The 16,872-nt window shown below is 43.5% G+C and overlaps 1 protein-coding gene and 1 long non-coding RNA gene across 19 annotated transcripts in view; both read left to right on the forward strand.

Moving 5' to 3' along the window:
- The window catches only part of LOC116243587 (uncharacterized), a 519,295-nt gene extending 507,907 nt beyond the window's left edge, over positions 1-11,388 (forward strand). For 16 of the 17 annotated variants that reach the window (XR_016470864.1, XR_016470861.1, XR_016470863.1 and 13 more), the window contains 4 exons: positions 4,845-4,925; positions 5,856-6,102; positions 9,641-9,755; positions 10,591-11,388. This is a non-coding gene — a long non-coding RNA (uncharacterized LOC116243587). The remainder of the gene's footprint in view (positions 1-4,844; positions 4,926-5,855; positions 6,103-9,640; positions 9,756-10,590) is intronic. The other variant, XR_016470865.1, reaches the window with a different exon arrangement.
- A 1,657-nt stretch (positions 11,389-13,045) lies between these two features.
- The window catches only part of LOC149916121 (uncharacterized), a 35,293-nt gene continuing 31,466 nt past the window's right edge, over positions 13,046-16,872 (forward strand). Inside the window, exon 1 of one of the 2 annotated variants that reach the window (XM_090149885.1) lies at positions 13,046-13,294. In XM_090149885.1, the coding sequence (XP_090006011.1) occupies positions 13,106-13,294 (189 nt within the window). In that variant the 5' untranslated portion in view covers positions 13,046-13,105. Of the gene's footprint in view, positions 13,295-14,702; positions 15,831-16,872 lie in introns of those variants that run through there. The other variant, XM_090149887.1, reaches the window with a different exon arrangement.

The raw sequence follows: 16,872 nt of genomic DNA on the forward strand, positions 1-16,872 counted from the left end.
TATTGGTCTTTAAAAGACAAAGGTACTCCAGACAATTTTCCTTCCTCAATCTCTGGAGAATTTGATGTGTAATTCTGTTAGGAGCAATTTGGAGTGAAGGAGATGGAAATATTTTCAGAAGCAGCGATAGTACCAGATATCACTGCGTGCCTTTTGTGAGGCCTACTTTTGTTTTAAAACACTTTGCATTCCGAGGGGCCAATTTATAGAGACTCTCCCATTGAGAAAGAAAAGTGTTTTTGAGCTTTTGTGGAGAGACAAGCCTAACTGTTATTTCTGTGCTATTTGCTAACGGTGGAACCATTTAAATAAAATGTTTGTTTGCATAACAGCAATGGCGTTTTCCCTCCTCTTCCTTGGGGTTCTGTCCAACTGGATGTTATGAGTGGCAGTTGCAGTGGCTGCTAAGTGCTTAAATGATGACACCATTATGTGAAGTGATTTTGTAATTCTTGGCTGGAATCTCTCATTTCATCTGCTCTCATCTCCTTCGAATCATACTCTCTGGCTGCGGAGATTATGATTGATTTGTTTGTGACAGATTGCAGGAAACAGTCATTGATTTTTCAATATTTTACCTTAAAATTATTTACAGTTGTAACCAAGGGGAGGTATTTCCATGGGCTGTCAGCCCCTGAAAGACTGGGATAATATTCCCTGCTCCCTGACAAGACAAATTACCCGTAATGAGTGCAGTAGCTGAAGGGTATACTTTTATTTTAAAATATGTCAATAACCCCAGTGACTAAACGAATATTGATTCAGCATAATGAAGCCTGAGTAATGTGAAAATGAGCTCTTCAAGGAGCATGGTAAAGACTTTCTTTTTAGCTTGTAGCAAGAAGCTTTTCATTCTTTACTGTTAGGTAGTGCAATTGTGCAGCTTGAAACAAGTCATACTTAAACAGGAGCAATATGCAGCATGAAGAACGTAGCTGCTGGTTTTTTGGTGCTTGTTTGACTGCTTATTTTCTTCAAGTTCCTTCCTCTGTTCAGTTCAGCAGATCAGATGATGAAAGAGAAAAATGCAAGTTATCCAGGGCAGAGATAGAATTACTGTTGGTGTTAATGTCTTTAGCAGTAATATTCTTCAGCTAGCCTAATGGCATTTTTCAAGTGGATTCCGCATATATGAGCATGGAAATGTATCTAAATAAACTGTAGATTTAATTTCATATTATTGACTTCTCAGACATATTGATGTTTGTTCTATATGATCGCTCTAATATTCTCGTCCTTTAACAATTTAGAATAGCTGGTTTATGAGAAGCTGGATATACTGTGTTATAAAACTTAGTTACCAGAGTGCACATTTTTCTTTCTGGTGCCTTGTAACACTGCATGTTCCTTACAGAATGAGAATTTTCAAGCAGTAATTCATTTATATTACAGTAATTTATGCAGTGCCATAGGTGTGGTGTGGGAAAGCATCTAATAGATTAATACGGATGTACTTCAATTGTTCAGGGTAAGGATTAGATTAAAGACCATGTTGGGGTGCAATTTTCTTACTGTTAAAAATATTGAATGCTAAAAAAGCTATCGTAGGAAAGGATCAATTTGTCATCTGTATTTGGGAGCACTGTGCAACACCGGGAAGGCAGGCACTGCGAGAACACTGGGCAAAAGCAAGTGTGTAATGCAGGCTTATACCAAATGACATTTTGTTGGTGTTTGTGTATAATGTGTCAATTAGGAAATGATATTGTAGCCAGGAGCGTTTAGTGAGCGTGTTTGGGCACAAAGATGACTTTCCTTATTTTCTGAGGGGTGACTTCAGTTGCATCCAAGTAGCTTGTGAAAATCTTCAGAAGAATGTCTTTCTATAAACGTGGTTTTTGCAAATGTCATCCTCTAGCACAGCTAGAAAGTTATTTCACTTGAGAACCTGTGGCATTGTGAATTAAATGCCAACCCTGGAATCTGAGAGATGTTCCTGGTTTCTATAATCTGTTAATTTGCAGAAGGGTGTTTAGTTGGAGAGGTTTTGTGCATAACACCAGGGGTTTGCAAAATACTGGTGAGTTGTTAATGATGAGAGTAATAACCTCACTGGGGGCTTTTGCAGGCTAGGGTTCAGCTGGGAACATTAAACTGATCAGTAGTGTTTTAGCCATCCCAAACTGTGTGACTGTCCTTTGTATTTCTGTTCCTTTTGTTTTTTCTGGCTACCAGCAGGAGGTGGGAGGGGAAGGCCTTCTTTGGGTAGTTTTCCCACAGTAGCGAGGAAGAGGGAGACAGATCGGGGCTGGGTGCCAGATCTATTGCAGTCCGAAGGGCAAATAAATGTTTGTTTTAACCACATCTGCTTTTCCTGGATAACACTGCGTGAGCTCAGTGATACCGAAGCGAACAAAAGCAGATACTGCTGGAGGTCCTGCTGAACCAAAGTGGGCTTTTCTTGAACGTCACTGGCTTGTTTCACTTGCAAGCCAGTAGCTCGTTCTGCTGCCTTTCCCCAAGACATGTTTGCTTGTTAAATACCTGCCTGCGTGGCATTCTGGTTCAGGCCTGAACGACATACTTGGCACTAAGGCCAAACGGTGCGTTCTTGGCTGCGGGAAGCTGACAAATGGCCTGTGAGCTCTGTGGGTGAGACCAGAGATTTCTGGTGATGGGAACTTGGAAGCTCTTGCATCTCTTTGTGTTTCCATTTAGCATTAGAACCGCTGCAATTGCTAGGCTGCTTTCAGGTGATTAATAAAGAGAAAACAAGGTAAGACCTCCAAATCTCAAATGCTTGTTGGTAGCATTTGGAATCTCCTACCAGCAGAATGTAAACTCACTTCAGTTAGGTGAAAGTACAGGAGAAAACCTTATGAAATAAAGCTAATGGGTAAAAATGGAGTCATCTAATTTGTGGCAGAGCAGAACAGACAGTTAAGTCATGCAGGACTGAATATAAGCTTGGGTTAATAATTAGGGGTCGTATGTCCCTAAAATGTGCAGGATAGGGAAGACACGGAAATGTGGGTGATAGAAATCAAACTCCCGGATGCCTCCCAACTCCAGACACTCTTTGTCTGAAGTCCAAGGACTAATATGTCATGGCACCTGAGTAGAAGTGGTCTGTAAGTGGTCAACACCATCTAGAATTTGCTGATCTGAAAGGCATGGCTAGTTGAAATCTATTCCTTGTGCCCTAAACTTGATGTGTTGAAATTGCTGCTTTTTCTTTTTATAATTAATAATAATTACAAACATTATACATTATAAACATTTATTATAAAAATTTATTATAAAAATAATAAACAAATAATTTTTCATTAAAAAAGACTTACATACCGAGTATTAGCTTTTTTTTTTTTAATATATTTTTTTTTTAGAAAGACCACATTATGTACTGAAAGCTTTCACTTGGTATAGTGGTACATGGTGTATGGGGACTGTTAGAGCCATAAAAATCTACAAGGAGGAGCCAAGGTGCTTTGAGAGATCTAGCCTAACTGCTGTAGCTAAAAATGAATGGCTGAGTTAATGCATGAGTGTTGAAATCTGCATTTGGAATTATGGAAACAAGTTGAGAAACAAGAGCTTGACTGATTGTTGATTATTTTCAGTGCTGGGGAAAGTGGTGTTATGTTTTACTCAGTTTTTTCTTTTTTTTGAGGAAGCTCCAGTGTCTTTTTTTTTGTTTTAACTTATCTTTTAGTATGAAATGTCATTCCCAAAATGAGGTAATGTCCTTGGGTTGGTGGCAACAGCTGGAGTTGTGGAATTCATAAATAATTCAAAGAGGGATAAAGGGTAGGGGGCTTTGTCGTTTGAATCTTTATAATGCACACACACTTCATTTTACATACGGCATCATTTGAATTCACTCAATATGATGATTGCACTGACCTGTCATATTTATTTGATGTCCCTTCGAAAGACCATATGCTCTGTCCTGGCAATGCTTGGCTTGAAAAAGGAAGCAAGTTGCTGTCCGAAAGGCAGTAAGGTTGCTGTAGGGATGAAGACCCTCTCTTCCTGTCATCACATCAGTGGATGTACTGCTGCAGGGCAGCAGGAGAAAGTGCAGTTGTTACATCAGTGCAGTGACTGCATGGTAGCATGGACCAGAGAAAGAAAGGTGGAAGAAAGCAGAAGCTGTTTGCATGAAGGTGTTCTTGGCGTGAAGAATCAGCTGCCTCTTCAGGCCAGTTGATGTGAGGTGCCTTGTGTGTGGGAGACAGAAAAGGCAGAAGCCAACTAGAGATCTGCTGTAAGCTGCAGAAATCTGGAGGTGCACTGTGATCGCTTTAATGTGGGAATACAATTACTTTCTTGGAAGCTTGGTTGTCCTGCAGTCTTCTGGGGATACAAGGCTCAGGACTTTTCACTGACCAGTCTGTGAAGCTGCTTGCTTAGCTAAACAGAATCTCAGGTAATGGCTTTGGGAAAACACACTGTGAGAGCTCTTGAATTCTGATAGTCATTGCATCTGTTTCTGCTCTTTTTTCCATGATGTGTTTTTTTGTTGTTTTTTTTTGTTTGTTTGTTTTAGAAGTTACATAGCAGTGTAACAGCTTCAAGTTCAGCCATGCGCCCTAAGTAATGAGCTGTGTGATAATGAGTGACGTGTGGTTCCTACTGGCTAACACATTGGCTGGTGTTGACAATTCATAGTCGGTAGATAACAGGGCCGTGTAAATGTTACCTCTGAATGCACTATTAAGAGGCAGTATTTTTATGGAGTAAGGTGTAATTGCAGCAGAGAGTAGCGATTTGTATGAAATAGTTTGTCCATTGTGCTCATGTCACTGGCAGAAGGAAACTAATTAAGTGCAAGCTAGTGAAATGCAGTAACTAGAAGCTGTGAGTAAGAATGCTAACTGTACGTAAAACTGTTTCTCTTCTAGATCCTGCCATTGATGACCAAACCTCCCTGAAATCTTATCGGTTGCTGCCAAGATGAGAAGGACAGCAGGAAAGAGGAGTGTGTAAGTGGTTCTCATGACAGCTAACTTCATCATTTTATCAAATGACAGGTGGTTGTTTTTTTTACCTTAAAACTCAATTGTCGTGACAAGATGTTTTTGGAAGTTATCTTTGTAAAGTGAAACTGACAATTTTTAGGATACAAAGAGTTATTGTATCTTTCTATACAATGTTGTCATTATGGTAAACTGCTGGAAGGTCTTTATTTCTGAACTAACTGAACTTGCATACCTCACTCATTTATTTGAAAGTCTGTTGAATGCCATGTGAGAAGTTTTCTTGCCAGAGTTCCTTTTTTCTTTTTCCAATGAAACAGTTATTCTTACAACACTCAATTTGTTATTGTCTAAATTACTGTTGCCCTAGCCTCCTGCAAAGTGTTTCTTTTTAGTAATTCTTGAACAAATAAGGAATGAACCAGGTTTTGCCTTTCATGTTTTGATCAGCATATTTTATTCCTCTGTAAAACCTTTAGTTTTCAGAATGACAGCATTACAAAGAAAGGTGCTTTACTTTCTTTGCTTTTTTTCCCCCCCAATTGCAAGTGTCTTGTGCAATGATGTTGTTGTGAATATGTGCTTTGCCAAAACACAACTATTGGGAGGAGAGACAAACTGTTGGGAATGTCATGTTATGCCAAATTAAGAATTATTAACTCTTACTTTCTCTGCACAGTCTTTTCAACTATAACCCCATATATTGTATCTGGCTTATATTTTGACTCTACTGGAACTGATGTGTCCTTGGAGTTGCATTTTAGAGTAATTTCAGATTCGTATGTATTGTCGTTGTTTTTGTTTTTTCCTCCACCAGTCTGCCTTAAACCTCTGGGATTAACTTCAGAGAAGGCAAAAGATACAGCCTCCTTAGTCAGCAGCTATGCTGGTTAAAAAGGAGGCTTCATGCACACTTGCTTGCTCTCTCTTTTGCAGGTTATTGCTCCCACTATGCAAGGAAGTTGAACTGTTTTCCTGAGCACATCCAGAATTAATTCAGCCCAAGCTGATCAGGTTATCGCATGCTGGTTACTGCTGGCCTGGGTCGTTCTGATGGAAGAGCAGGGAGCACACAGAGCAGCTGTATCAATGGCTTGCCTGGGAAGGGGTGTCACCAACAGGGGAGTTGTGGAGCTGGTGGTGGTGGTTTGGTGTTTGCAGCAGGTGCAGCTGTGTCTCTAAGGTAAAAACTTGACCTGTTGGAAAGCTGTGAAGCTATGTTATGAGTGATATTTGTGTTTCAGAGACATACTGGGTAATGTAAAGTAAACCTTTGTTCTATGACTCGTACTGTTCAATGTGAGTGGAGAGAGGTTTTGTGAGTGTGTGTAGCTGACAGGATGGTGATTTCAGGAAATCCTCTGTGGTAAAGATGCTTGAATGGTGCTGATATTTCCATATCTAGCAAACACACAGTTGTGTGAACACACTCATCAGAGAGGTGGCCTTAACCACTATGTGCCTGGGAAGAAGGCTTTTGTCACTTGGTGTCCTGACTAGCTTTTAGAGAAAAGGGAAGAGCTCTTGCCTCTGCAGCAGAGCTTGTCTGTCTACCCACTGCTGCTGGTCTGCCTGATTCCTGCAGTATGGGCAGGAATCCAGTGAGACATGCAAGCTCTCGATGTTCCCTGTGCCAGTATGGGTTATCTTTGGTACCCAGAATCTTTTGGATTCTGGGTAAAACCAGCACACGTTTTGTCAAACCTGGCCCTTTTTGCAGGCAAGACTATGGATTGTAGGTGCTGTCCCATTAACAGGATTTGGGCAGACAAAGAACAAGAGGCTTTCTGAGCAGTCAGAAACCTGAGAGCAGCAACTCTGCTCGTGTCTCCTCTTGGGGCACTGCTAGATGAAAAGAATTCAGTTCAGTCACAGAAAGGACTGAGCTTCCACCTCAGCTGGTGCTGCATTCGATACCTTTTAATTGGTTCTGAGCAAAAGCATGAGGAAGTATGCACTGGCCTCTCTCATGTGCCATGTGCAAGGGAGGGAAATAATGTCTGATATCTGGAGAAGAACTTGGTGCACATCAGGGATAGCACCATGGCACTGCTTTGCAGGAGAGAACAGCTTCCCCTGGCTGGTGTATCCTCAGCAGTGCTGCTGTACCACGGTACCTTCAGACCAAAGCTGTTGGCCTCAAAAATAGCAGCATGAAGAGATGAGATTTGGACGTTCTTAGGACTAAGGCGGATAATCCCAGACTGGGGATGTGCATGAACTTAGAGTGGCTAGTATTTCTTTTCATACACGTAATTTTTAAATAATAGATGTGATATGACTGTGTGAGACCTATTGCTTTCCTGCCAAGTTTTCAGTTAATTTGGCTACGCACTGCTATACATTGTGGAAAAAATTCGAGCTCATCTATCAAACTGTTTTTTAATCATGGTAGTCTCTCCTTGCAGTACAGTGCTCGGTGCACGTGTAGCTCTAGGAGGCAAATTCCCAAAATCCTCAGTTTGCCATTAATGCAGCCTGTAGGGTGAAGGTGAGGGCAGCTCCAGGCACGAGACTGAGCGCTGTGACGGCAGCCTGAGGTCAGACCCCTGCTGAGCTGTCTGTGTTCAGAAGTGAAGCACCATGTCTCCCAAGGACTGCTGACACATCTGTGGCTGCTGAGGGCCGAGCCTACAGAGCTTCTTCAGACAGCCTGGAACCCTCACATCTTAATGTGGGCCATTGTCATACCCACGTTAAAATATTTAATGAAATACTCATGGCTTTCTAACCACCCTTTTTGTCTACTCAAGTGTTAATACCGTATAGTTTCACATAATTAAACCAGTACTGTAAAATAGCATCTGTCTTATGTAGAGCACTGTCATGGCTACGTTATGTCAATGAGTAAAATTTTATGTCTGAGCACTTAAAATGATCAAGTACTATAGTTAAGACTGTCATATTGTTTATGTAGCACTAAAAAGAAAACAAAATACAATTTCAGACAGTTTCAGAGCAGACATATATACATATATATTTTTATAAATACTCCAAATAATAGGGTGGATTCAACTAGACTTTCTGGCTCTTCAGTGGTTGCTGCATTCTGTATGAATATATCAGGATCCTGGGCATTTAATAATTTATTTTTATTATTGCAAACACGTGATTTCTCTGTATGTTTGCCACAGATATGTTAGACAAAACACAGTTTAACTTTGAATAGCATTGTACTCTCACTTTCAAACTCCTTTAGCTTCAGTTCAGTCTTGGTTGAATAAAACATGTTCCTGAAAGCAATCTGTACATCTGTAATATGGCAGTTGATTTTATAGGACTGCTTTCATATTCGAGACATAGCAAAACATTTTCAAGGCGATCCGTGTTGATGGTATATGGGGATAAAGATCAGTTACTGACAAAGTCTAAGGTGCAAGTTTTTAACAAGACTAATGAATAATTAGAAATTATCAGAAAAGGAATGGTAGATTTTCTAGCACTTTAGGATGTGAAATGGTTTCACAGATGTGCATGCTTGATCAAATGGCTGAGTGGGGTGGAAGAATTCCTTGCAGGGTTCTGTGGTTTTTGTTACACCTGGGTTCGGACTGAGTTGCCTTAGTTGTGCTTTTGGCTTAAAGAGAAGGAGGTACCTCGGTGTAACAAAGAGCTGGGGCATGGCAGCTCCCACTGAACTGCTAGGCACGTTTTCGTAAATCTTTCGTAAACAACAAAAACATTTGGGACAAATGGAACAAAACCAACTAATCTGGCAAGCCTTCTCTCTTCTACAATCAAGTCTTTTTCAAAAATGCTATTTAATATTGCGGCACTTGGTTCCAAGCAGTGTGATGTGTCATTGGCTTTAGGTGGGTTTATTTCCCCCATCCATCCACCCCAGTGCCAATGAATCAAACAACACATGATTTTTTTTTTTTTCAGAGCAACTGTCTCTTGTACGCTGCTACAAAGTGTGATGTCACCTCGTTGCTAGAAATGATTATTAGGTTTAAAATAATCTGACAGCGTCCTGCTGTGTATAAATTAGGTTTGTTCTCCGCTAAGATTAGTTAGCTGGCACCCATTCACTGACACATCACAAAAACGCGATCGCAAGTTGATCGCATCCGGTTATCTGCCTTTTTTCTTCTTAATGGGCTTTTTGTTGCTGTGCTGTCACCCAGGTTGAAATAAATGCATGCAACTCGTGCGATTCAAAGTTCTGTGCAGCCCGGGGAGATGGTGCTGGCTCTTCAGCAGCAGGCTCAGGGGCACAGGCACTGCAGAAGGGAAGCAGTTGTTTGCGCTTCGACTTCTGAATCTTGTGCAACTTTAGTTTTGGCCAGCTTGGGTATCTTCTGTTCTCAGGCTAGCAGTGTGTTATCAGTGAGGTCCTGAATGCCAGGTATAATTAGCTCGTGTTCAGAGTGGTGTTATGTTTTGACGTGTATGTGCAAGCCTGCTTTCATGCAGAAGAACATATCTGACGTGGGAAGAATGCTGTGTGATTCAGAAAAAGTTAGAAACGTTATTTAAAGCTGTGCAGTGGTGTTTTAGATTTCATAAAAGGCCACAAAGTTTTTATTTCTACGTTTATGATTGATTGGGGTTAGAGTTTTAAAAGCTTAACGCTGGCTACAAGTACTTTGTAGTCAGTCACTGCGAATTATAGGCTTGGCATAATTCACATTTCCATTCTTCAGTATATCCATTATTGTTAGATGCTGAGTAGTCATTGCACGCAGATGACTGATTTTTTTTTTAATTTTATTTTACAGTTTTACACATGTGGAAAAATACTTTGTTAAAGCAGCTCCTGGGTGAACAGGGGTAATTAAAGGACTGCGCCGCTTTTATTGGAGTTGACACATGCTGCACGTTCTTCAAAACCCAGTATGTGAGCAGAACGCTTCCAGAATTTATTGCCAGTCAGACAAGTAGAGATACTTTTAATAGGAGTAAAGATAAACTTCAGTTTTTACACTGTTAAATAAAACTGTCTTTAGGAAAGGAACTATGACTGATACATTGCTCGTGCCCTTGTTTTTTCCTGTATATATGCATTTCGTAGACACACCTGCACACAAATGCTGGAGACATGAGCGCTTTTATTTGACAGTAATTGTATGTTCTGTTTTTACTTATCTGGAGAAAAAATAGCGTTGTAATGCCGACTGAGGATCTTAGTTTGCTTGGTGCCAGAGGAATCCTGCAGTTGGTTTCTTTATTTAAACTGAAACGCAATCCTCCTTAGTTTGACTTGCAGCTCCTAGTGTCTGCGAGCTTGGTGTAGCAAGCAAGGAATCTCATGTAACATAAATTGGAGACTTGGTTTTGTTTTAAATACGATGAGCGCAATGTTCTGCCTGCATAATGCCTTACAAGTTGTGAAAAAAGTAGACTCATAACTGCAGCCCAGAGTGACTGAGTGCATTGTACACGAAACCCTCAAAATGGCTGTTGAACAGATACAGTTACTGACAGTGTCATTTTTAGGGATGCGATCCGTTTCCTTTCCTTTGCTTTCTTCTTCCAGCATATTGGAACAATTTGAAGTCCATTTGAGAACGCTCAGTCTGCCTTTCCTGTTAACAGCTCGTGTCCTAAAAGTATCTTTAGCATTCCTTTTTTAAAACTAGAAATACGTGTTCAAGGCAGAGTTCACAAACAGAGAGCTCTCAAGATCAAGCCATTTCTTACTCACTTTGCATGCCTTTTGTTCACACAGCTCGCGATGTGGAGCACCCTGCCAAGCACACTGCTCCTCTGAGCTGCAGTGAGAAATGGATGACCAGTGCTGCACACAGCTAAGCACACAGCCTTCTCAGCAAGCGTGCTTCAGGTAGGTAAGGGTGCAAAGTGCTTTCCTGAAGGAGCAGACAAGGTGTGGAAAATATCAGAAGGCCAGGTTCTTCTGCTGTGACTCCTTGAAGCAAGCCCAGCACGCTGTCAGCAGCAGCCACACCTCTGCCAGCCCCAGATGGTGCCAGGTGGGTGGAAGCTGTGTGCCTGGGATCAGTGGGAAGGGACACAGCAGGGGAGGCAAACGTGCTGTTTCTTGTTTTCTGAATGCTTCCAGGTTAAAGCACAGCCATCTCCATCTCCACGCTGAGAGAGAGGAAGTCACAGAGTCACAGTGTTGACCAGCACAGTGGCTGGAGGTGTTTTGTTGTTTGTTTTTTTTTTCCCCCCAAAGTCTTCTTTTAAAAAAGTTATAATTAAATCACAGACAACTTCTGCGTGGAAAGCTCAGTATGGCAGTGTTATTTAATAAGAAATGCTTTGCCAACATTAAATTCTTAGTAGCATCATGTATCATCTGTATTTTGTGTTGTTCTTACGGCTGTTTGGCTTAAGACCGTCACGCTTTCACTTCGGTATTTTGGGAGACATTTAAATGTTAAACTCTAAGCACTTTTCAGGCATTACGTTTGACTTACTATTATTGCATACTATAAAATATAATAAAACACAATATTAAAGTCTACGCTGATAGAATATTATTCGGTGGCTACAAATAAAAAATGTGGACAAGTTTTTAAAATCTGTTTGCGTTTTCTTTTTTTTTTTTTTTGCTGATTCTTTAAAGGATGTGTTATAATTCTTAGCATTATTTTTAATACAGAAAAGTGCTCCTTCCTGGGATGCGTAAGATGCAGTAGTATACTGTTGTCTTATATTTCTAGGGCTGCATTATATAAACTGAAAATATACACTTGTTAATTTTAGCACCCTGTTAACATATGCAGTAGGAACTGGTTTTATATCTGAATGTGCCAATGAGAAGCTGTGTATTTTTAGCTGTTTCTGTATCCCAACAAACCCATCCGACAGACTGGGGTTCTGCAAGTTGAAGATGAAAAATTGGTTTCTGAACTCCTTGTGTGCTGCTTTAACATTGCAAGTCGATTCCCGTGTGCTAAAGTGTAAACTACCCACTAATCCGTAGGAGTTTTACAGGAGAGAGTCATTTAATTAACACTTTTAATTTCAGATGTGAGAGAAGGTGAAAGCAGGGTCTGGGAAGCGGGGAGAGGCTTTGTGCTGCGTAGCTGAAGAGTTGCTGTGCTCTAAGTCTGCTGTTGATAGCAGCCATAGGCCGCCTCCTTCCTGCTAATTAGGCCTCTGGAAATGGCTTGAGAAGTGTATTGGGTGGGTGTTTGTTTTTTTGTTTTTTTTTTTCCAACCAACCACTGCACCATCATAAATAATGAAACTGTATTGTATGCAGCGATTACAGCAGGCTGGCTTGGCAGGCCGTAATTTAATAGAACAACAACGATCAGACTAGTATATCAGTTAATTTTCAAAACATTTTATTCCACACAAATTAGCACAGGTCCTGGAGGGCAAAATGACAAGAGGTTACTCGTACACTATGTATTTAATTAATTGAAAAATGCTCAAATTGCTTTTACAGTTGTTATTAGAAAGTAGAATCAGTGTTGCCAGTGCTCAACCATAATTAGAGCCCCGGGGAATTAAATATTTAGCATTAGTAATGTAACAGCACTTAGGACACAAATTTCTATTTTTGTAATGAAAGCAATACAGCGTAAGTGCAAATGGCTGAAACGACAGCTGTGACAAGCGGAGCAGCCTGGGATATTTCCATAGGACACCTCATTGGACAGCGGGCCTCAAAACGAGCAGTGCGCTCAGAGCTGCAACTTGAAGTCGCAGCACCACGCGTTGCAGCCGCCTTTGTGCTCCTGGCTGCTCGCGGGGAAACGGCGCGGGGCCGGGGGTGGAGACGGGCCGCGCTGGCAGCAGCAGAGGCGGGACGTCGGGCTGCAAGGAGCGGTGCTGGGCACGGCTGGGGCGCGGATGCGGGGCTGTGCGCGGCTCCGAGCTCCTGCCTTCTGACCGCGCGGCGCTCAGCGCGAATGAAGCACGGCGACTTCAGAGCTCTGCTTCTGTCCTTCTCAGGGTGGAGGGAAAGGAGGGCAGCTCGGAGCCACCTGTGTTTCTTGAATAGTAATAAAAAAAAGCGATATTTGGACACGGTACAGCTTGTCAAAGTATTTGAGGCTGTATTTCCTCAGAACGCGCCGTCGGTTGGAATCGCTGCCGCGCCGTTTGCAGGCGCGCTTCGCTCCCGTTCGGCACGCGCCGGCCGCGTGAGCCGCGTGCCGGCACCGCGCGGCGCTGCTGGGGCCGCCATGACACCCGGCAGCGCGGGAACGGCTTCGTGTGGCGGCCCCGCCCTGCGCACAACATGGCGACTCCGCCCTGCGTACAACATGGCCGCCCTGCCCACAACGTGGCCGCCCTGCCCGGCTCCGGAGTGTGGCTCCTCCGTGGCGGTGCGGCCACAGCCGGCTTTAACTTGTGTGAAACTCGTCGCTCTTCTTCGGTCCGGTTTGGGCTGTGGCTGCGGGTTTTCCCGGAGATGTACCTCAGCGCTTGGGCTGCTCTGCGGGGGCTCTCAGGTAAGCGGCGGGTGGTGCTGCACGACGCTCGGCTGCAGGCAGAGTCCTGCTGGCCGCGAGGAGCTTTGCGTTGGGGTGTTTCCTGAGTACGGAGCGTCCTTCCTTGCCGTTTTTTGTTCCAGTGCTGTAAAAAACAGGCAGGCCCTGGCCTTTCCTGGTCCCTCACCGTCCATTTGAGGATTCAGTGCCCTTTTCTGCTGCAGATGCTGTCGGGTCCTTTGTTTGGGACGTGTCACAACCTACCCTGCCACCAACCTCTACCCTAAAAGCTGAAAGAGATGAGCTTCAGTTACTTCTGATGCTGTCCCTGAAACCAGCCGAACACACGCAGGAGTTCACAAACTTGCAGTATGATAGATCTCCCGAATTTCTGCTGGAGTTTGTGTTCTGTGTGATTCCTTCCTTCTTTATTTCCTCCTACTCAGCTGAAGCCAGATCCTGAGTCCATGGGTATCTGCTAATGTCATTAAACCCACTGTGCCATTGAAGGGCAAAGTGAAGGTTCAAGTCCTCCTCAAGCTCTCTGTGGTCTTTAGGGCCTGATTCTGCAGCGGGGCGTGATGTTACAGCAATGAGTCTGTCAATACAATAAGGATGACAACTCATCTAACTGTGGTTACAGAACTGGACCCATGGAGAGAGGGGCTTCCTACTGCTACTTGTTTTATTATAAATAGGGAAGCCGGACCACAAAAATACATTCAAAAATTGCATCCCACTGTTCTGAAAACTCTGAAATTGGGTTCATGCTGTGCCACGTTGCTGATCTGCATGTTTCCAGACAGTTGGAAAACTTAAACTTGCATTACAAACCCAGGCCATATTGAACAAATGAAGGGCAGATTTTCAGTCTCGGCTCTCCGTTTTGGGGGCGGGGAGGAAGGGTGGTTAGGCTTTAATGTTACACTGGCGTAGCGTGTGTGACGATGAAATGAATTGGTTAATGAGTGCCTGAGCATCTGTTCAGACTCTGGTAGATACTTTGCCAAGGTTCAAGTTCCCTAAGGAGGATTAGCCACCTGGTACAGTTTTCATGATACACTGACAAAGGGGACACCCACCTTCAGATTTACTGCAGACGAAGAATGAAGGCTAGAATATAGTTTAGACAAATGTACGGGGTCCCTAGGAAGCTTGTGAAGTTGCATGATGTATTTTTGTAATCTAGCATCTACTTTTGTAATTGCTACGATTACAGCAGAGTCTGCGACTGGTGTGTATTTTTCTAGCAAGATTGACATGTATTCTCTCAGCTTGTCTCCTGCTATCACCAAATAGATTTATTTATTTTCCTTTTTCCTAAGTGGCACGCAGCTCTTTGCGCACAATTATCTCTCTTGCTGTATAATATATAAAATCAATATACACCATAGGGCAACAAGAAATTGTGATAAAAAGAGTTTTGAAGAGAAAAATGAGCGTTTCATAGCCTGAACTTACAATTAGGCTTTCTGAAGTGTCTAGCATTCGTGGCATGGACAGCATTATGAGTTGATGAAAGGCCTGCACTAAAAGGCTTAAATTTATGTGATGGCAGTATCGCTTTACGATGAGCGTGATTTAGGAGGACTTTGACCCATCTGATGCATTATAGCAAAGCGACTTGGTACGCTTGGAAGACAGAAACATTGCACATTTGTTGCTACACCTGGAAATAGCTGAAATCACACCGCCGACTTGAATTAAGAAAATGAAATAGATCTGATGCCTCTGAACTGAAAGAGGGCTGTGCATGCAAGTAAGCTTTTGTCACTGGGCTACCTGTGCTGCCGAAGCCATGCAGGTTTGTTTTTTCATATTAGTTTCATTTGGAGGGAAGAAAGGGCTGTTGGTGGGTGTTTGTGGGCCAGCCTGCTGCTCTGGGCCCACGGCAGCCTCCAGGTGTGCTGGAGTGGGTGGAGAAGTCCCCAGCTGGGCTGCCTTTGTGTTCCCTGTGCCTCAGGTGTGGCTGCTCTGCTGGTGATCAGTGGGGCTGAGATGGAGCTTCAGCTCCAGGGAGATGTGTTGAGGGTGCAGAGGAATTTCAGGGCTGTGTCTGCAGGGCTTCTGGGTACTGAGGTGGAGAGGAGGCAGCCGGACCCTATGTAGAGCTGTTTGCTTGGCAAAGCAGGTGGCTGGGTGCAGTGCCCTACAGCTGGGTGTCAAGGCTGAGGTGGGACAACCCTGCAGAGCGTGCTTATCTGAGGCAGTCAAAAACAGGTGTGTGTGGTACCCTTGGTCTGCGTTTCTTCACAGTGCTGGAAGTGTAGAGAAAGAGCCAGTCTTTGCACAACCCTACGTAGCTGGTGTGTTCACACAGCAGTGAGCAGGGCACTACCAGTGCAAGATGCTTGTTTCGGAACCCTGTTGTGGGTGTCCTTCCTTTCTCTTGGCATGGAGGATTGCGTCCCACTCCCACGTGGGAGCCTTGTGGGGCCGCAGGGCACTGGCAGCAGCTCTGGGCTGCACCTGCCCAGTCATGTCTGTGAGAGCACGGGGAGAAGAACTGCTCTTGCTAAAGACGGAGCTTGTCTGCTGGAAGAGCGCCCGTTCACAGGTGAGAAATTGTCTGTCTCAGTTTGGACAAGGGAACTAATTGTTCAGTCCTGTCTGGCTTTAAGTGCTCTGAGCAATATGGGTTCCACTGCTTCCTTTGGGAGATTACATTGCTTAATACATCTGAATATCAGGAAGTTGGTTTCTCGCCCTGGGTATTCAATCTAAAATTTTCTTTAATTAATTTAATCTCATGACAAGAGCTGGTGAGAGGAACAAAATATTTTTCAGTGTCAGGGTTTGCTTCTTGCCAGGATCTGCTGGGCACTGAGCACCGCTTGCTCATCCCCATGCACAGGTCCTGCAGGTGCACGTGGGTGAGCAGACCAGCCTGCTTTCCAGGGCTTTCTCCAGTTGTCGGGGGATCCTCACTGGTGTGGACTTCAGGAGCTCTGACCAGGCTCTGCAGGGTACTACATGTGATTACTTTGACCTTGCTGCAGGTTCTCAGTCTGATAAAACTTCATTGTGGACGAAAGTGTGTAAAAATGTGAGTATTTCTGAATTATGAGGAATTAGAAGGAGGTGGAGGCTGCGTGCGTGGGAGCTGCAGTGTCTCAGTTATCTGGTGATCCTGGCACTGGCCCCTGCATGACTGAGGTGGATGAAGAATGGGCTCACACTAAAGCTCACGACTTGGAGACAGAATACATGAGTTTTGCTCCAACTTACACAGATTTATTTTGTGACCCTGCACAAATCACTTAACCTCTTTCTGCCCAGAGTTCCAGCCCGTACAAGAAGGATAGTGTTTCTCTTTAGCAGAAGTGCTGGACACTTAATTCATTAATGCTTATAAAGTATACTTGGGTCTTTTAACAGGAGCTGCTGCACACTCATGACACCCTGGTGTTGATTCATGCCCAGCCCTGCGGCCGGGGCACGGCCTCTCTGGGGCTGCTGTGCTCCTTTGTGCTGCAGGCCTGGAGCTGCTGTGCTATCCGACAGCATCGCCTCCTCTACTGCAGTGTTACGGATGCTGTGACAGCGATACAGGGAGAGCAGATGCAAAATATGTACAAAATAGAAACATTTCAACACTT

The sequence above is a fragment of the Phasianus colchicus genome, chromosome 13 (assembly GCF_987193195.1).
Source record: "Phasianus colchicus chromosome 13, bPhaCol1.hap1.1, whole genome shotgun sequence".
NCBI classification, from domain to species: domain Eukaryota; kingdom Metazoa; phylum Chordata; class Aves; order Galliformes; family Phasianidae; genus Phasianus; species Phasianus colchicus.